At 40.6% G+C, this 21,146-nt stretch overlaps 1 protein-coding gene across 2 annotated transcripts in view; it reads right to left on the bottom strand.

Annotated features, from left to right (window-relative positions):
- Positions 1-1,340: 1,340 nt before the first annotated feature.
- The window catches only part of wnt7a (Wnt family member 7A), a 65,975-nt gene continuing 46,169 nt past the window's right edge, over positions 1,341-21,146 (bottom strand). For both annotated transcript variants that reach the window (XM_003223969.3, XM_062969963.1), the window contains exon 4: positions 1,341-5,753. In XM_003223969.3, coding sequence (XP_003224017.1) covers positions 5,274-5,753 — 480 coding nt within the window. In that variant the 3' untranslated portion in view covers positions 1,341-5,273. The remainder of the gene's footprint in view (positions 5,754-21,146) is intronic.

Below are 21,146 nucleotides of genomic sequence, written 5' to 3'. Positions count from 1 at the left end.
TTTTAGCATGATGGGTTAAAATTCCCTTGGATTTTGATTTGCTGTTGGCTGTCTTGCTTTGGTCAACTCCCTTCCTGCTTTCTTGGTCATAGAAAAGTCTACGTTCAGTTGTTCAAAAGTGAAGACCCTTGTCCCTTTGATGATGGTGCTGTTCTGTCCTTTCTAATCTCTTTCCCTTGTCTTTACGTAGTTTAGAATAACTCCATGTGTCTTGTCTCCTTTTGCGCCATGGCGGTCATGGCATGAATCCCGTCTTGATTAGGGTTCCCAGATCTCAAGGACTGACCTTGACCTTTCTTCCCCTGTCCACAGTCAAGGAGAGACTTAAAATGTGTTTTTGGAATGTATAATGTTTGAAAGGATAAATTCCACAAATGAGACAGATGATCTCATACCCATACCTTGTTTCTCCGCTGTAGACATGCTATTGATTAATAGTTTTCAAAGAAGTGACCATATAATTCACTTCTAGCATAAAAAAGAAGCAGCAAAGGAAGGAAGGGGGAAAAGGAATGTGGCATCACTTTTAAGGCTAACTGTATTTTATTTTAGCATGAACTTTTATAAGTATAAGCCCACTTCTTCAGATGCATTATGAAGCCTTATGCCATATACATGTAGCAACAAGGACTCCTGCATTAATATATATAGTGTTCCACGAAGCCATTATCTTTGTTCATACCTCTGCTAATGGACTGGAATTGATAGTTATAATTCAGTTCAGTTGTTTCTTTTTTTTTAGTCTTCTTTTGTAATTTCCTTGTTTAAGGACTGTGTCTGGCAAATCTTATACTGTATGTCCAGGAAGACTGAAAGGTGAGATTCCTGTCCATTTATCTTCTTGCACAGATGCTCACAACATGATACTATCATAGATGGTAATACAGGGACAAGACTCTGCATAGACATATATTAAGAGCTAAAAATCTGAAGACAGATTGTTATATATCAAAACTCATGTTAATGTTATATATGTAAACTCATGTTAATATTTTAAAAACAGTTCAGTTTAATTGTGCTGCCACTTTCTCTTTTTTCTCCCCTTCGCTTCCTCCTTTTTACAGTGATTATAATGAAACTTATTTTGTGTCATTTGGATATAACTTATCACATCTGAAGAGTGAATGTATTTCACAGATGAAGTGAATTATTTCACATGTGTGGCCAGCAACATTTCAGTGCAGTTAAGATGGCAAGGGTTATGAATGAGGAATAAGAAGCCATTTAGGACAGGCTGCAGTACCCTGCTTTTGTCTGATATATCTGAACAGGGAAAGATCCTGCCTCTCCTCTGATTTGAGTGGAAACCACTTTTCAACAATAGAAGACAAAGGGGGGAGAAGAGAGAGAAATTGGGACATTTAATTGGAAAAAAATGGAGCAACAGAAAATCACTTGGAACAGTCACTTTCAAAACAGAGCATTTGGAAGGTGTGTGAAACATCTCGTGAAGTGCATAATGTGATTATCTATTTATTGTTGTTTTATAGATATAGATATTATCTATTGATTGAACTACCCAACTTTTCTTATATCCTTGGGATGCATCATAACAGTTCACATCTGTCACCAACTGCCAGGCCCTGTCTTTTTAATACAGAAATGCAAAACAGGCAATCCATGTTTTAAAATGCACCATGTGGAACAACAAGGCTCTTCCCTTTCCCCACAAAAATGCCTTGAAAGCTAGAGACCCAATATAGCAGGATTCAGTGTGACTTGAGAAGCTATTGTCAGAAAAGGACATTGCCAGGGCAGCCTCTTCACATGCACAGACAAGTGCCGTAGAGTTGGGATTCAGCAGCCTAAATCCAGTTCTTAGTCCCAAATAGAATAGATACAATAGAGTCTCACTTATCCAACATAAACGGGCCGGCAGAACATTGAATAAGTGAAAATGTTGGATAACAAGGAGGGATTAAGAAAAGCCTATTAAATGTCTATTTATGTTATGATTTTACAAATTAAGCACCAAAACATCATGCTTTACAACAAATCGACAAAAAAAAGCAGTTCAATACATGGTAACGTTATGTAGTAATTACTGTATTTACGAATTTAGCACCAAAACATCACAATGTATTGAAAACATTGACCAAAAAACATTGACTACTAACAAATTGACTACAAATAAAGATAGAATTGCATAAAATGAACTTATAGTAACAACATTGTTGGAAATTAAATCCATTAAAAGTTCAATCCCTGCTTCTGTGGATCCAGACAGAAGGCAAACTGTGTTGGATAATCCAGAACGTTGGATAAGCGAATGTTGGATAAGTGAGACTCTACTGTATACAGACTCAATTGCTGGAGTCAGTACCTAGACAAATCTCAATGAGTCAAGATGTATCCTCTTGCTGGAACTAGTTGTTGGATCAGAGATACATCTACAGAAGTAATACTTTTTTGACCTCATCAGATGGATTGATTTACCCGTCGTACGCCACTTTTTCTCCTCTTTCAGCACAGAGACCATCTTACAATGAACATCAACTTCCGACCAGGCTCCATGATGAAAGAGAAGAGGAAGTGGCGCACACCGCCATGGCGGCAACACAGGAGGCTTCCCATGTTGCCTTAGGAACAATGCAATGGGGGTCCAGAGAAGGCTAAAGATTTTTTTAAACTACAACTCCCAGATTCTATAGCTTTGAACCATATGTGTTAAAGTGGTGTTAAACTGCATTGATTCTACAAAGGAGATTTAGAATCATAGAATCCGAGAATAAAAGAGCTGGAAGAGACCACATGGGCCATTTAGTCCAACCCCCTGCCATGCAGAACAAGCACAATCAATTTACCCTAGGTGTCTGGATCACTGCAAGAGGGTACATGTATAAGACCAAAAAAGATTTCCTTTTTTCTACATAAGGAATGTATGGACATTCAAGTCTTCATTTAAATAAAAGAGCTCACACCCACGAGATAATGTAGGTTTGAGACCTCATCACACTAGAGTATGGATCCACTTTAAATCCAGTTTCTGTCTCCTGCAGAATTACGGAGCCAGTAGTTTAGGGGAGGGGCCTTTAAACTGATCAGCCAGGCAGGTCCTGGGCCTCACCAAATTACAAATCCCAGAATTCTGCAAAAGGCAGAAACCTGATTTAAAGTGGATCCATGCTCTGGTGTGATGAGGCTGTCTGCAAGCAGCTGGTAAAGCAATGTAAATGTTGTCCATGGGATAGAAGTTTCCTGCACTATTGTGCATATAGTGTGGAAGCTTGGTTTCAGGGCGTGGCACAGCCTGGGCAGAAATTGTAATAGTAAATGTGGGGATCAAAACCTAACAATCCTGGCAGAATGATCACAGTGATTCCACAAAAGCAAACTATTTAATTGAACATAATTGCAGGATAAATTCTTAGGGATAAGAAAGGAAATGCCAAAGTGTAGAAACTGAATGGTACAAAAGAAGGAAGGAAAAATGGATTATTGAAAGCTTGTCTAAATATGAGTTGATCTTTTCAGCTAAAGGGTTTTTGGCAAGGGGAAGGGGAAGGCAAATGGCAAAACTAGTTGGACAAAACCCATAAGCATTGTGTCTTATCTATGAGAATCAAACTCTGCATGTCATGCTAGTTTTTACAGTCATAGTCTACAGTCTTGCAGTGATAAAATCAAATTTGACAGTAGCACAATATAGAGGTTTAACTGACAGCACACACAGCACATTTGCTAGTCATAATGCCACAGTTTAATGACTAACGCATATGGGAAGCTAATTCAGATTTTTTCCTGAATGGGATAAAGGAGCATCCAGTTAATTCCAACTATGAATTCAAGCCATGTGACAACACTGATGCTGCATACCCTGTTCTTATTCTGCATATTCTGCAAATTGAACTGCAGGAAAAAAGCCACTTTGTACATACATCCGGGGAGAAAATTCACTCTGTATTTTGTACATCCACCAGTATCTTGCTACTTTCGTTTCAACAAAGCAATCAGCCTTTACCTGTTAAATAGCCTAAGAATTACAAACCATGTGCCTGTTTTGAGAAAAAGTACAAGTTATAGAATTATACAAGCAGTTATAGTATAAATAAAATATTCATATAAAAATAGTCTTTTAGAAAATATATTCTTTTATCCTATGGTTCATTTTTCCAAAGAGGGAAACTTGTCTGGAGTTTTGCATTTATATGTCGTGATACATTATTCCCAGCTGGATTTTTCTAATATTCCTTTTATTTTTTTTAAAAAAAGAGGGGGAGATTATGTACTGATAACTATGCAGAGATGAATATCAGTTTGAGATTCCAGACAACTAGCAGCAAAGAGCCAAGAAAATTATAAAAAAGATGCCTGCTTTTGTACTTAACGTCTATTACTGCAGAAAAATATCCTGCAGTTATAACTAGTAGAAATATCTGAGTAAACAACAATATATACAACTCAAGGGTTTCTTTACCCTTCCACAGTTTCCATATCTACAAATTTATTCCACAAAAAGCAGGTATATTTTCACTTGCAGAGTGGTTCCCAAAAATGTTGGTAGAGTTGTTTTTTTATTAAATAAATTAATATTAGCTTTATCTGGATAAATTGTTAAATATTGCTATTATTATTATGCCCAGACAACCCAAACCCCTGTGCTAAAATCTGCAGCACGACAAAAAGGCAGATAAACCAGTGTTTATATGGAAAACACAACAATTCTACTCACAGTAGCACACTGACTGGGGGAAAAATGGAAAGACAAGAAACAACCAGCAGAAGCTTTTCAAAAGTGTAGGAATCCCTAAATCTGCATAATCCACACTCTTTAAATTGAAATTCACACTGGCCATTGTCACCCTTTCCTGTGCAAAGATTGTGTTAAAGTATTGTTTGTTTCCCCCAGACCTCTTGTTATGCATGATAGCCTGTGTATTTCAGTCTCTTTCATCCAGTGCCAAAGACCCCCATTGACCAATGTCTTGATGTGTACTCCCCTCCTCCATTCGCATAAGGCAGTCAATAAATTATATTTTTGAAAGCCCAAATTATTTGAGAACATTTCCCCCATTTATATTTTGAATGAGATGATGTTTCCTTTTTCCCCTTAAGGAGTCTGCTGTAAATTTTGGACTATTCCTCTAAGTCTTTGATGGATATCCACAAAAATGATGAAAGGTTAGAGGGACAGATGGGGTCCATTTGCTGGCTTTTCTTTTGGGAAGAAGTGTGGATCTTTACTACAGTCTTGTATAGGTACAGTGAGGTTATGTGCAAAACAAAAATTTGTTTATTCCAGGGCTGTTGGCTCCCCCTCCCAAGCCACACTTTCATTTACAGGTGTATACTTCTGTTCGTTCACTGCATGTATTACACTTAACATAACAGCACCAGTGAAATTTACAGTTGCACTGCCACACTCGTGAATATTGGTGAGTATTATAACCTCGTCCACAACACATCAGGTCGCAACCATTGGTCTGTTGGGCTGTTTTGTTGCACATTCGACCCTGTGTTCCAACACTGCCAGTCACAGGGTCCTCTTCACAGTAGTTAGGCGATTTCTCTATATACACTAAATCCGTATCCATAGGTTTACGGTAGGAGAGTGGCTTCTTTATCTTCAGAAATGTTGGGCGCTTATTACGACTCGCCCTCACTGGTTCCACTTGAACAGCTTCATTATATTTGTCCTTAAGAATGTAGCCCAGCTCCCTGAATTTAGGAAGAGTTGTCCAGCAGGTTTTAGTGGTACAGGATCCTGACACACCATGGCACTTGCATTCCAACTTCATGTTGTCTTCAAGGATCTACAGAGAAAGGAAGAGAAGATTTTATATGTAAAATGAGTCAAAGCAGAAACAATAGGGACACTTGCATTATATAATAATCTGCTATTCATCATCATCACCATCATCATCGTCATCTTCATCATCATCATCATCAGGCAGCCTGTATTTCAGTCACAGATTGTAACCCAGAGTCACCCATTCATAACTGTTCTGTATTCACTATTACTATGCATTCACAACTGTGGCAGTATTGTATTGTAAAGACCACCCCAAAATCTACTTTGCTGCCCATAACCAAACATTGGAGGTCTGTTCTGCTATTGCTTGACATTTCAAGCCCACTCCTATCAGCAATCTGTGGCGTGATGAGGAATTATGCTTTTGATTGTTGCAGCCTTGCTTGCTGGGAGAAGGAAAGTGGAAATGTCACTTTGCTGTACCACAAATGGCAGGAGAACAGACCTCCATTGCAACTTCTGGCTGTTAACATAGGTTTAGCTCAGACCTGGACTTGTGCATGTACACAATAGAATTAATGCTGTTTGACACAACTTTAACTACTGTGGCTTAATACATTGGAATTCAGAGGCACCAGCACCCTTTGGCAGAGAAAGCCCTTATAAAACAACAACTCTTGTGAATCCATCACATTGAGCCACGCTGTTAATGTAGTGTCAGACTACATTAATTCTAAAGTATAGATGCACCCTTAGTTACGTAGTAATGATGAAGTAGGCAATGTAGGTTCTTGGCCATTGTCATAATGATGAGTTTCAAAGTCAACCAGATGTTACTGGTGGGAATTTTAGTTCATCAGTGAATCTATCTAAAAATCTAGTAAGCAGTGAAGTATCATTGGATAATGTAACACATTCTTATTCTTAATTCTTATATCGTTTTATTTATATCTCACCTTGTCCCAAAAAACTGGGATTCGCACTGACTAACAAAAATTAACACAAATAGAAAGAAAAATACAGACCTAAGGAATAAAACATACAAAAAGGTTATTGCAAAAATATGAATTGAAGAATCCATAGAATTAAAACATTTTAATCTAATCTGTTAAAACAGTGAAAGATAAACACTAATAAGACCGCATTTTTTTTTAAAAAAAAAATCACTTCCCTAAACCCTGTCAGAATATCCAAGTTTTCATTTGCTGAAGAAAGGACAGCTAGTGGAGGGAGGCATCCTCACCTATTTAGGAAAAGAGTTCTAAGGCGTAGGAATGGCTACCAAGAAGATCCTCTCCCCAGATTAAATAAAATTTGACCCGGCATGCCATCCAGCTCCCCTCCAGCCCCCAATTTCGCCCGTAAGAGTTACAAGAGATGGCCTGGCAGCCACGGAGCCTCTCCAGAGAGTCCTCCTAAGTGGAAGAAATGGAGCCTCAGGAGATGGGAGGGGTGAGGAGGAAAATCCCTATTTTGCACCCCATGCCATTTCCCCCGTCAGAAGGACTCTTTAGAGAGGCTCTGTGGCTCCCAGGCTGTCTATTGTAAGTTTTGGGGCCCAAATGGGGGGCTGGGGGTGGGTGTCCTCTAGCACCTTTGGGTTCCAGAAGCCCCAAAATCTGAGATGCCTGTGTAGATTGACCCTCAAGATCACATGACGTGGTCCTGAAAGTCAATCCACACAGGGCAAACAGCTGGTAAGATTCAGATCTTAGCTTAAGGTCTGAATCTTATCAGGTGTTTAATTAATGTGGAGTAAACTAATAAATCCCAGTTTACCCCACATTAATTCGCTTTTACCGGAGGTGTCATTTGGGCACCTCCTGTAAAAGTGAGACAGGTCTCACATTAAAGGCCTGTATGGAAGGGCCCTCAGCTTTTTAGATAACCTGGCTCCAAGCTGTAAATGCCTTTATATGTAACTAGCTTTGCACGGCCACACGTTGCTGTGGTTTAAGTGGAATAGCAGTGAATAGCATTGCAGCCTCAAAGCCTGGCCGTTTTCTTTGTAAGGGAATTCTACTTTGGTGAGCTGGAATACAATAAATTGTCTTGGTGTGGCAGGTATGGATGCTGTTATTAGTCACCTTGATTAGCATGTAATGGCCTTGCAGCTTCAAAGCCTTCCCCCCCCCCCCCTGGGGAGATCCTTTGTATGGAGGCATTAGCTGCCCCTGATTGTTTTATTTGTGGAATTCCCTTGTTTTCTGATGGTTGTCCTGTTTTTATACATTGTGACTGATTAAAAGAAAATAAGTTTTTAAAAGCAGGAAAAGTGGAAAGCTTCCCTTAACCTTTTTCTCCTCTGCCTCCTCCACCTCCACAACCAAGCACTTCTCTGACAAAATGGGCCCCCATATGGACATCAACTCCCACAATCCCAAACCAGCTATTTGGGATTATGGGAGTTGAAGTATCAAACCCCAGGACAGTCCAACAACATGGCTCAAGGGCCAGCTAACACCTCCCAACACTGAATTCCACCACCCAGGAAGAAAGCAAAGAAATGGCCTCGCAGTGCTTCGGAGCAGGGCTGGTTAGAAAACTGAGGAGTTACTGAAGTAATGGCAGTGTTGGCTCTGTCCTTTTCGGATGGGTCTGGCTGGAGGGAAGGTGGGAGGGAGGGTGGAAGAGCCGCTGAAGGGGGGGTATTTTGTGAGAGATGCGCTTGATTGAGGTAAAAGAAACAGCCACAGAGCCCATCGGAGCATGCCTGGTTAGAAATTGAGGCATTACTGAAGTAATGGTGGTGTTGGTTATCCCTTCCCGGCTCTTTCATCCTCCCTCCCTCCCTCATCCCACCAGTGTTCGCACTCTGCCCTTTTCAGATGTGTCCAGCCGGAGGGAGGGCAGGAGGGAGGGTGGAAGAGCCACTGAAGGGGTAGGGGGGCTCATTTTGTGAGAGAAGTCCCTGACCGAATTAAAAGAAAATAATTTTTTAAAAGCAGGAAAAGGGGAAAGCTTCCCTTCACCCTGTTCTCCTCTGCCTCGTTCACCTCCACACTCTGGAGGACTTGCCTGATGTGGTTGAGTAGGCCTAATGTCCTCCTCCCTCGCATTACGTAATCCGCCAGCCCCGGCCAGTGCAGTAATGCTTATCAAAGTTCGGTTGGGATGCACGCGCTGCTGCCTGTCAGTGACGTAGGTATTCCAAGGGTGGGGGCTCCTCCACGAGTGCATAGAGAGCAGTATTCGTTTTTTGAGTGTTTTAAGTGATTTCCAAATTGAATTTTTTTTTTGTTTTTTGATGTCTAAACACAGTCCGGATGACCTGTCTTTTATGGACAAATTTTGTGTGTTTTGGTTGTTTAGTTTTGCTGTTTACCTTAAAGCAGAAACGGTCAAAACATTATATATACAGTAGAGTCTCACTTATCCAAGCTAAACGGGCCGGCAGAAGCTTGGATAAGCGAATATCTTGGATAATAAGGAGGGCTTAAGGAAAAGCCTATTCAACATCAAATTAGGTTATGATTTTACAAATTAAGCACCAAAACATCATGTTATACAACAAATTTGACAGAAAAAATAGTTCAATACGCAGTAATGTTAGGTTGTAATTACTGTATTTACGAATGTAGCACCAAAATACCATGCTATATTGAAAACATTGACTACAAAAATGGCTTGGATTATCCAGAAGCTTGGATATGCGAGGCTTGGATAAGTGAGACTCTACTGTATATAGATAACCAGCACTTCGAAATAATCTGGTAGTCAGCAAAAAAAAAAAAAGTTCGAGGATGATATAAATTACACTGAGAGGTAAATGCCAGCCTTATCCAGCAGTTTTGTACTCTAGCTAGCCATGTGGCTTTATTCAAAGCAGTCTACATTTTGAGAGTGTCCAAGCTCCAGTTTAGTCTATGGACAGACAGTAAGCAAGAAAGGAATAAACAGCTTCATTGGAAAGAGCTGAGTAAGCTATTGCAATGGATCAACAGCTGAAAGGATTTGAGACTTGTGTTGAGCTTGCAATTCTCTGTGATGTATCTGGGATGCCAGTTGGAACTAGCTTTGAGTCCTGTCTTGTCTAAATCAGGGCTGAACACAAATATCTATTTGGGTTTTTTTTTCATATTGGTCAATTATTCTGACTTTCATGTGGGCAAATTGTAGATTACTGGATGCCTGTTTTGTATCTAGGATTTCCAGTTAAAGGATCCCACCTGAGTAATGAAGTATTTTTTTTAATATAGTTTTTATTAAAACTTTTTATGAGTTACATTGGTGGCCCTATGGGAAAGTTGGGGAAGGGTTGTCCAAAGGAAAGATAATGAGGGGCGAAATATGGGATGGGGGGGGGGGGGGGTGAGAGGATGTAATAGTTCTGTAGCAAGTAATGGGGAGGGAAAGAAAGGGGAAAGGGGTTAGGGAAGGGTAATTTCTAATGGAAGGGGGGGGGGATGGATGACTTCCGATCTTCTTTCTTTCAGTTTTCTGGTTTTCCTTTAAGCATAATTTTCTTTGAGGTATTCTTCTAGGTCTGTCCAGTCCGTTTCTTTCATTTTGTTGTCCATGTTTTTTTTAACTAGAAAGGTTAATCTATCCATATCTCTTATCTCAATAATTTTATCTATCCACAGTTCTTTTGTAGGTGGTGTTTCTGATTTCCAATACTTAGCTATTATAATCCTCGCAGCAGTAATGAAATAAGTGAAAAGTTTATCTTTATTTGCATCTAAATTTTCTTTTGGGTCTGAGAGGCCTAATAAAAAAATTTCTGGTTTCAACTCGAATTTTAATTTTAATATTTTATTACATTCTGTTTGTACTACTTTCCAATAGCTAATTAGCTTTTTGCATTTCCACCACATATGGAAGTAGGACCCTACTTGTTCCTTACACCTCCAGCAGTGGTTGTTCACATTTTTCCACATTAATCCTTTTTTTTTTTTTGGTGTCAAATACCACCTGTGGATTACTTTTAACCAATGTGATCAGGGGAGACACCACGATCACTGTAATGAAGTATTTACTGAAATCCTGGAGATCTATGACCACTGAAATGGCTTTAGAATACATTCTTCCACATCCCAATACACTTCTTCCTCTTATTGCTCCTCCATCCTTGGAGAAAACAATCCTCTTTTCCTATATCTTTCTAATATGAAAAAGATTAGAAGGAAAATAACTAATAATATTTCTGCCTTCCAGGCATGCTTGTCTTCACATTTAGCAATGGGAAAATATCACTCTAGACTTCTGAAAAGTCTCCTCCTTCTCCTCCTCCTCAGTATTATTTTTAACCTTTGAGTACTGTTTTCCAGTGCTTTTAAAAATAATTCTGTGACCAAGAATGAAAAGGCTTTTTAAAGACTACCGTGCTGGCTGGAGGATTCTTGGAGTAATAGTCCCCAAAAGTAACATTTTCAAAAACACCTAAAATCAGATAGGGGGGACATTGGAAGTAGGCAGAAGTCCACTTCTAGTTTTGAAAAATAACATATATATAAAGTTTATATTGTTTAAGTTTTATATTCTGAATCTTTTACGAGACCTCCAGAAGAGGCAATAAGCTACATTTTGATGGGCTCCAGGACCAGATTTGGCCACCCATACAGTAGTTTAGGATAAAATGGTGACAACAGCACAATCATACACATATTTATTTGGAGGTACGTCATCCTGTCTCAAACAGGGATTAGTTTCAGTGATGTGTGGATTTAGGACTGCAAACCAACTAAGCAGGAATATCAAACTACATTTTGATCCAAATGCACAGCCAGTACAATACAGCTGCTGCCTGCAGGGTCCCATCAGAGCCTGAATGACCTGACTCTTTTGCCACAGGTATAATAATCCCAAAGTTCAAAGCATACCAGCATGTAACAATCACAATGAAATATGGCATTCCCCATCCTCACTGTGCACGTAGCAGCAACAAAATTGGGAGTGGAAAAGAAATGGTCTCTAATATTCAAAATGCTGACAAAATTCTGTCTTTTATCCATCCTTATATACTCTTTAGAACAATCTGAAAACATTAAAGGTATCAGATCTAAAAGCTAAGCAGGAGCAATTCTAGCCAGAACGTAGATGGGAGACTACCAAAGAATAATAAATGCTACCGGCTATACTTAGGAGAAAACTACTTTTGAATATTCATCGCCTAAGAAAAACTCTATGAAGTGTATGAGGTTACCAAAAGTTAACAGGTGAATCAGAGACACACACATATATTCTCCATGTGCTAAAAAAGAATTGATGATACCATACTTGCTGGTCTTTCTAATTAAGTCTGCATTTTTCTTTGCAGCCTTTCATTAGCAGGCATTAAAAACTATATGGGGATTATAAGAATTGTAATTCAACCCAAAATTGTAACCTGGGCCCAGGACAAAACCCTACTGATATGACATAATATGAGAAAAAGAATGACTTCCAATTTGCAAGGCAAGAATGCAAGTCTACATATTATCACCCTATTAGCTTGTCTTTCACACTAAATTTGTCATCTGTAAAGGAGGATTAAACTCAGAGGAATGGGGCATGGGAACTGGAGGAAAGAACATCCACAATTAAAGATATACAGACTATACCATACTACTAACAAAAATGCCAAAGTCATTGGACAATTACTGAAGAAAGTTAAGGAAGAAAGTGCAAAGGCAAGATTACAGTTTAATAATAAGAAAACAATATGTATTAACTGCATCAATTCATGCTCTTTGCAGCCTCCATAGAACAATAGGAGATTATAGACTGACCCTTTGGACCTCATCCCACAATTGGGTGGGGGGAATCTTCTTTGTGTGGGGAAGACTCACCTCATCACACAGGATTGCCTCCTCCCTTTTCTAGCTCAACCCTTTCAATGATACCAGTGCACTTTTAAAAATAGGCATCCTTTTTTGAAAAACCACTTTCCATTGGGTCATTCCTCTTAAGCCCCTACACTAAAGGAGACATGCATACTTTTAAAAACACTTCTTTCAATGGGATCCACACTTTTAAACCACTAATGGAAACAGAAGGAGCATTAGCAGGCTGTCCACATGAACGCCCACACTGAAACATCACAAAGTAATCAGATAAATCCACCACTTCCCATCACAAGGAAAAATATCCATTTTAAGTGTTTCTATGCACAGGGAGAGGAGTGGAGTCGATTTCTACCCATCTTTGAAATCTTCCAGTTTCTACACGCTGTGGAGACGAAGTCCCACAACCAACCACTAGAAGCAGTCCTGCATCATTTGATGGACTCCATGGGAGGCTGTCTCTGAAGTGTGTAGAAACAAGTCAATATGATGAGGGCCTTTGTCTCCGGATAGCACCTGTTTGAGTGACACCAATCACGCAACCACAAATGCATAGTAGATCTGGGTTATACCACACTCCACATCTTTACTATTGTTTTGTTTTGTTTGACATCAATTTGGTGTGTGTTTTTGATATCACGTTATTACTACTTCCCAATAAAAGTGAGTATTTAAAAAAAAGAAGAAGAAGAAGAAGAAGAAGAAGAAGAAGAAGAAGAAGAAGAAGAAGAAGAAGGATTACTGATTAAGATCTTGAAGTAGTTAAAAAGAGTTTTAACAACTTGGCTCAGTTATTGATCACAATAGTGACTGTAGTCAAGAAATCAGAAGAAGCCATTATTTGCAAGCAGCTATATTTTTATCCTAGCTTTAGTGAAGGCAGACTGCACACATTGGGATAACTCTCCAGGACTGTTCTTTCATATTTTAAAAATATCCAAGAGAAATGTGAAAATATATTATTGTCATGTTCTAATTGGCAAAGCCCATGCAAGGGACACTGATCTACAACATGCTAAATATCAATGCATGACTATGCTTATAAATGGTTTTATCTCTTCTATAAACTGCCTTAAATTCCATGCTTGGAGAGAAGGAAACTGAGATATAAATAAAAGGATGAATGGATGGATGAATGGGAAGTCATGCCAAACCAGAACTTTGACATTTTAATTTTTGACTGTGATCATGTTAGTAAGGGAATTCAGGAAGCTACAATCCGAAAGAATGACTTATTCAAAGTCTGAGTCACAAACATGTCCATTGCATAACACTGCAGAACACCTGAGTGAGGATTTCCAGTTTTCTCTAAAAGGAAGTTCAGAAGAGACAAGACAAGGAAAGAATGATAATTCCATGCTAATCTATACTAACTTGCAATATTCGGTCTATATAGACTACATGCTCTGATATGGTACTTGAATCCCTCTGTTTTGATGTAAGCTTGCATCTTATCTGTTTATGGTTGCCAAATTGAGAAAGAGCTACACCTGTACTTCCCTTGGGCTATATAACTCTTTCAAGTGCCAAAGTCAATGCCAACAAGTAACACACTGCCACTCATTCGTAACAATAGAAAGTCTAAGAGACTCTGATTTTCTGTGTTACATGAAACATCTGCTCTGACACCACCCCTTTTCAGAAGACACTAGCCTTCCACCCATTTTTATTATACTGAATACAACTTTTTTAAAATGACAGGGAATCATTATTCTGATGAAAAATAGTTGATCAAACTGTGGAGTGAATTTTTCATCTGGAAGAACTTCTTGTTTAAGGCAAGCTATAATCACCATATTTTTGTCAGCATAGCTCAGTGGTTCTCATCCTGTGGGCCACGGCCTAGCAGTGGACTGTGAGAACAAAAATCTGGTCCACAAACCTCCTTCCCCTTTTTTATTTCTGATCCTTTCCGTAGAGCTGATCATTGCATTGGATAGGCCACATCAGCTCTAAATATGGTTTTCCGTGGGTGAGCAGATGGCAACTACTGGATGACACATGTTCTGTATCAGAAACTAGAGATGATGTAGTGTATCCAATGCAATTTTCTGAATCAGCACCCCCAATAACCAAACCAAATCTAAATTGATCAAAAACTGATTCAGAACCCTTTTGGTACTGAAGTTGGAGAGTGGTTCCTGTTCAAGTGTTCCCTGTTCAAAGTGGTCCCTGGTCAAGTGGTCCCTGGTCAAAGTGGCCGCTGGTCAAGTGGGCCCTAGTCAAGTGGACCCTGATCAAAGTGGCCCCTGGTCAAGTGGGCCCTAGTCAAGTGGACCCTGATCAAAGTGGCCCCTGGTCAAGTGGGCCCTAGTCAAATGGGCCCTAGTCAAATGGACCCTGATAAAGTGGTCTGATCCCTGGTCAAAGTGGCCCCTGGTCAAGTGGGCTCTAGTCAAGTGGACCCTGATCAAGTGATCCCTGGTCAAAGTGGCCCCTAGTCAAGTGGACCCTGATCAAGTGGTCCCTGGTCAAAGTGGGCCCTGGTCAAGTGGACCCTAGTCAAGTGGCCCCTGGTCAAGTGGACCCTGATCAAAGTGGCCCCTGGTCAAGTGGACCCTGGTCAAAGTGGACCCCGATCAAGTGGTCCCTGGTCAAAGTGGCCCCTAGTCAAGTGGACCCTGATCAAGTGGTCCCTGGTCAAAGTGGCCCCTGGTCAAGTGGGCCCTAGTCAAGTGGCCCCTGGTCAAGTGAACCCTGATCAAAGTAGCCCCTGGTCAAGTGGGCCCTAGCCAAGTGGGCCCTGGTCAAGTGGACCCTGATCAAAGTGGTCCCTGGTCAAAGTGGACCCTGATCAAGTGGACCCTGATCAAGTGGGCCCTGGTCAAAGTGGCCCCTGGTCAAGTGGGCCCTAGTCAAGTGGACCCTAGTCAAGTGGCCCCTGGTCAAGTGGACCCTGATCAAAGTGGCTCCTGGTCAAGTGGACCCTGGTCAAGTGGTCCCTGCTCAAAGTGGGCCCTGGTAAAAAAAAAAAAAGGTTGTAAACCACTGGCATCGATGGTAGGGATAAAGGACAAGTCTGACAGCAAATTTGATCATCATGACAGTTGTCATTCTGGCTAAGGTTGATTGAACTTGTAGTTCAAAAACTTCTGGAGGGCTCAAACATTCCCCAGCACTGTTAAATAGTGTTCCCCAAAAACCTGAATTGCCACAGTGTAGAAGCATGCTGGTTTCTAATCATGGTGTTTAGACTGAGGCCTTTTGACACTGTTCATTTATAGTGCTGCTTTTCTACTTTAATAGCATCTCATGGTAATTTTCCCAATTTAGGGAAGCACATTTAGAATCCTCAGCAAGAGAGCTCCTATTGTGCCTCTGACCAAACTAGAAACCTCAGGATCCCATAGGATGCTGCAATGGGAATTAAAGTGGAATCATAATGCTGTAATTGTATCATGTGAAAGAGCCTCAAGCCATTGTTCAATGGTTCAGAAGAAATGGCATGTGACAGTTTAGTGCAATCTAGGAAGAAGGAAGGTGGGGAAGGAAAGTGGGGAGAGATGTATTAAGAGGGCAGAAATGGAATGGGTTATCTGGAGTATACAAAGCTATAGTTTGTTGGGGGCTCATTCACATACCAACAAACTATAGTCTGGCATTGGTCCTGACATCCCATTGGCTATTCAGAATATTGTAGAGACATTAGCAGTTAAGGAAAAGCACATTGGAAATCAGTTCAAGATGCACTGCTTTTTAAAAATTCCATTTTAAAATAAAGTTTGAAGAAGACTTGTTCAAGTCATTTTAATCTATCCAAACAACCTTATACAAATGTTTAATGCATAGCAATTCTATGCCACTTCTGATCACCATTCAAATAAACAGCTTTCATATGCTTAAGAACTCCTTGTTTTCTTTACTTCAGTGACATTCTACAATATTACACATCCCCTAAGGAAAAAATGTTTTGAAAATATTTTTAGGAGCTGTCATTTCTTACAGCAAGTACCAACAAAACATTAACTTATATCAGGTTGCTGTTAACTTGTTACGTTAAATTGGGATTCTTATCATCAACACATATTGCAGACATATTGGCTTGGATCCAGAGTTCCAGTGAGTGAAATTCAACTCATAGGACATTCCAGAGGGATATGGAGGTGGGATTTAATTTCTACCTATTCCTTCTTCTTATAGCAGCTCCCTGAAAAAGTATCCTCAAGAGCCAAGGTGATCTTCAAAAATAGTATGGGACATAACATAGGATTTTTTGTGGTTGGAAGAGGTGAAATTGGTAAAAGAAAATACCTCTTATTTCCCTTCCTTTCTTCTCATAGGGCCCATTCCTACCTCTTTCATGAAAAAATGAGTTCTTCCACTTGTGGAAGTGACTCTCATGGCCAAACTATTTTTTATCCCTCTACCCCACCCCCAAGAGACTCCTAAGTGAGGGTATTGATATCTCTCTGTCCCAGAAATAGTCAGAATGTCAGTTTTCTAGATTTTTGTAGGGAAGTAATGCATCTGTGGTTGTTATATGCCTTTGATTCAGACTCTTATTCATGTTGATTCTATCTTGGTAAGGTTTATGACATCATCAGTTGGACAAAATTACCCATCCTACAATAGTTGGACTTCACATCAAGCATGAAGCCCACCAGCTCCCATCACACAACTTCAGTCTACATCTGACAGGGCTCCTTGCCTCAAGTGAAGTTGAAGTGCTATTGTCGCTATTATTGTTGTTATATTTATTTATACCCCACTTCATCTACCCAAAGGGGACTCAAAGGAGACTCAAAGTGTCATAAGAGGCAGCACAGAAAATATGGAAGACTTCCCATGTTAACTAGGAAACAACAGGAGAAAGCTGGGTGGTAATGCTTTCCCCCGTGAAATGAAATGAGGGGCAAAGTGGATGATGTGGGGTGTGAAGCTACAGGTGCCTGATGCCAGACCCTGCCGGATTCATCATGATCCATGGCAAATCCCCCTTCAATGTGATGAGGTCCTTATTCAGAGGGGATTTGCTGTTGCCTTCCTCTACAGGTGAAAGAGTCGGATTTTCCCCAAGCCACCCAGTGAATTTCCATGGCTGCCCAGGGCTTTAAACCCAAGTCTCTCAGAGTCCTACCCCAATGAACAAATCACTCAAACAATACTGGCTCCCAAAAAATAATGTAACATGTATGACCGCAATAGTGACAGGACCGCCACTGTAAGAGTGGCCATCCAACAGCACTGAACAATGGCAGGACCGCCGAGGTAAGGGTGGTCATCCATCTGGGCCCAAAGTCAGGACTCTGTTCCACAGCTGTGGCAGGCTGTAACCACCCATCCACTCCCCACCCACCCCAGGACTGATGCAGAGCACTGCACTCCACATCAACCCCAGGGTTTCTTGTCCATGTAGATGTATCTTCAGACTCTGCCATTTGGCCTTGGTCTCTTCAGCAAGAGCAATGGCTGCATGGGAGACTCTGGAATAAACCTCTGGCACTTCTCCCCACACAATTGTGCTTCTTCATTGGACAGTGGCCAAAAACCTGAAGGCTTTCAAGCAAAGATCAGCAATGTTAATCAAACAGCAGCCAAGCCAGAAAGCATTTTAAATGGCACAATTAACACCTGAGCTTCAAGGCCTAGGTGGCTTTGCTGCTGATACCATAATAGGACTTGATTCCTGGGGTATCAGAGCAGCCTCAGTCAGTTTTTAATTATTCAACAGGAGGATGTTCTTCTAGACTTCCTGGAGTCTATGGCAATTTTCAAAAATTTCAGACACGTGAGGGCATTTAAAGTTTTTGTTTGTTTTCTTTTTCTCTTTCTGGCATAACTTGCAATAGCTACACGCTGTAGCACATATTTTTGGTTACCAACTTGTACATCAGATTTTCTCTGTTCTAAGCTTCCTGATTTCAAGGCTACGTTGGAGCTTACTCGAGTACAAAATGAACTTTCTCCCTTGCTGCGCCATCGCCACATATATATTCCAGCATAACATTTATATTTTGCCAATTCACTTCCAAGGATTCCAAAATTAATTATTTTCAAGTATTAAAATTATAGACCCCCACCTCACCTGCAATCAATTTGCATGACTCTAAAAAGAAATGTGGGAGGGAAAAATATTCATAGTCTCATTTCTGGAGAAGGTAACTTGTATGTACTAAGTTTTTAAAAAGACAATAAATGTGAAGGCCACAGTAACAGATCTACTAAACACAGATTCCCTTGATCTACTTAACACTTTTTATTATTATTCCAGGAACAAAATTTATAAATGCAGGAGGAACCATGGCAAGACCCATTTGGAGATCCTTTGAAAGGTTAACTACGTGTCTGACTTTTTGGTTTACCTTCAGCCAACTTCTGTTCTTTTCACTGACTTGTTCTGCTGCTGCTTAGAAGACTGGCACAACTGAGTTGCAAACAAGCCCTTGTCACATAATCTTGTATCAGGAATAAGGAACCTCTTTCAGCCTGACTGTCAAATTCAATGTCAGAAAAGTCCTCAGAAGCTGCACCATAATGAGACCATGAATGCCAGCATGTTTCACCTTCGAGCGGTCACTGCCAGTAACTAATAGGCTTGATCGATCCACGAAAAATTTGATTCTAAACTCGTTGCAAAAGTAGAGGGGGGCAGCGTTTCGTTTTTGAAGGTATTTCCGAATTTTGCCCCCCAAACATTTTGAAATTAATGAAAATTCGTTATTTTCTAAATTAATTCGTTAATGGCGGACGCGCATGCGCAATTCCCAAAAGCAGCACAGAGGGAGAGGACTTTACAGGACTCTCCCACCCTCATTTTTTGAGTGATCTTCTTCAAACTTGGTACAGTGGTAGAACACATTTAACACTGATAGCTCACCAAAATTTGGAACATTTCCCTTATCCTCTGATTTTTGGCGAATTTTCATAGCTTTTATAATAAACCATTTTTTAATAATTGCAGAAATCTGTTCCTGGTTTGAAAGTCTTATTTCCTGTTAAATTTGGTTGTCTTTACTGTGAAAGTCATTGTTCTACTTCAGAAACTTTGTTTTTGTGGCTGAAACTTTGTTAAATTGGTGTGTGTGTGATATATACTGTGTATATATATATAGTCCCTGCATATGTGTGTGTGTGTTTGTGTGTGTGTGTGTATAGGTAAAGGTAAAGGTATCCCTTGACGTTAAGTTCAGTCATATCTGACTCTGGGGGTTGGTGCTCATCTCCATTTCTAAGCCCAAGAGCCAGTGTTGTCCATAGACACCTCCAAGGTCATGTGGCCGGCATGACTACATGGAGTGCCATTACCTTCCCGCCAGAGCGGGTACCTATTGATCTACTCACATTGGCATGTTTTCAAGCTGCTAGGTTAGCAGAAGCTGGAGCTAACAGCGGGCACTCACTCTGCTCCCGGGATTTGAACCTGGGACCTTTCGGTCTGCAAGTTCAGCAGCTCAGTGCTTTAACACACTTCGCCATCGGGGCTCATGTATATATAATATACATACACATACACACAATGTGGAGAATATGTGGAAAGGTAGATACAGATAGATAAGTTGGGAGCCACAGCGAAGGCACCTTCCTGGGAGCAAGGTCTAATAATAATAATAATAATAATAATAATAATAATAATAATAATAATAATAATAATAATAATCCCTTACAATATCCAAGATGGGTACCATTATTGGCAGAGAAAGCCAAGCTGTAGGAGTTGAAATCCAATCATTTATCCTCCCTATAGAATCAATTTTATATGCATTTTTAGCTACAGAAAAGCTAAAATCAGGACAGTAAAAGAACAACACCCAGAAAATGGGAATTCCAGACAGGAAACAATCAGGGCCAGCTAATACCTCCCAACAAAGGATTCCCCCAGGTAGGAAGCAGCCAGGCTTTGAAGCTGCAAGGCTATTCAATGCTAATCAAGGTGACCAATTGCAACATTCACTGCCTCCCACAGACAAGAGTTCTTTCTCCCACCCTGGACCTTCCACAGATATATAAACCCCACTTGCCTAGCTTCGCACAGACGTCAAAACCTCACCGCCGGGCCCCTCTCTGTCTCTCTCGGTCTCTCCATTCCCGGCTCCATCGGCCGCCTTCCCGCCTCACAGAGAGACACCAGGCCTGAGCTGAGGCGAGGCCGCGGCGGCCATTTCCCCCCTCCGTCTTCCTCCTCCTCCTCGGCCTCCTTCCCCCTCGCCCCCTCCCATTGGCTGAGCCCGTGACACCCCTTTTGCTGAGGGGCAAAAGGAAAGGGCCTGAATGGTGGGAGTTTGGGTGATTTGCAAAAGCTTTTTTTTCCTAACGAAAAAAACGACGAAATAAGAAAAAACGGCCTCTCGCGATTCGAAACCGCGATATCCAGACGTGTGGACAATCAAGGCCATATATTGCTTCAAAACAAACAAAAATAACGAATTAATAACGGGTAACGGGGAAATCGAATTATTTGAGCAAGCCTAGTAACTAAGCCATGGAATACGCATTTCAATTGTTTGTAGTATGTCTCAGTTGTTTTAAACTCATGACATCCCTAAGGCATGATTTGTTGGGGGGGGGGGTTGCTTTTGCCTTTCTCTGAGGCTGCGAGAGTGTGACTTGCTCATGATCACCCAATGGGTTTCCATGGACCAGTGGGGATTCCTAGTATCTTAGTCCTCACTGTACCACACTGGCTAAACTCACTCTATATGGAAATAGGAAAGTCATCAAATAATGGTATCATAGAAAAAGGGTGTGTCACT

Source organism: Anolis carolinensis, chromosome 2 (genome assembly GCF_035594765.1).
Source record: "Anolis carolinensis isolate JA03-04 chromosome 2, rAnoCar3.1.pri, whole genome shotgun sequence".
Lineage (NCBI taxonomy): Eukaryota > Metazoa > Chordata > Lepidosauria > Squamata > Dactyloidae > Anolis > Anolis carolinensis.
Note: the sequence above shows the minus strand (reverse complement) of the source record. Positions and strands in the feature narration are given on the sequence as shown.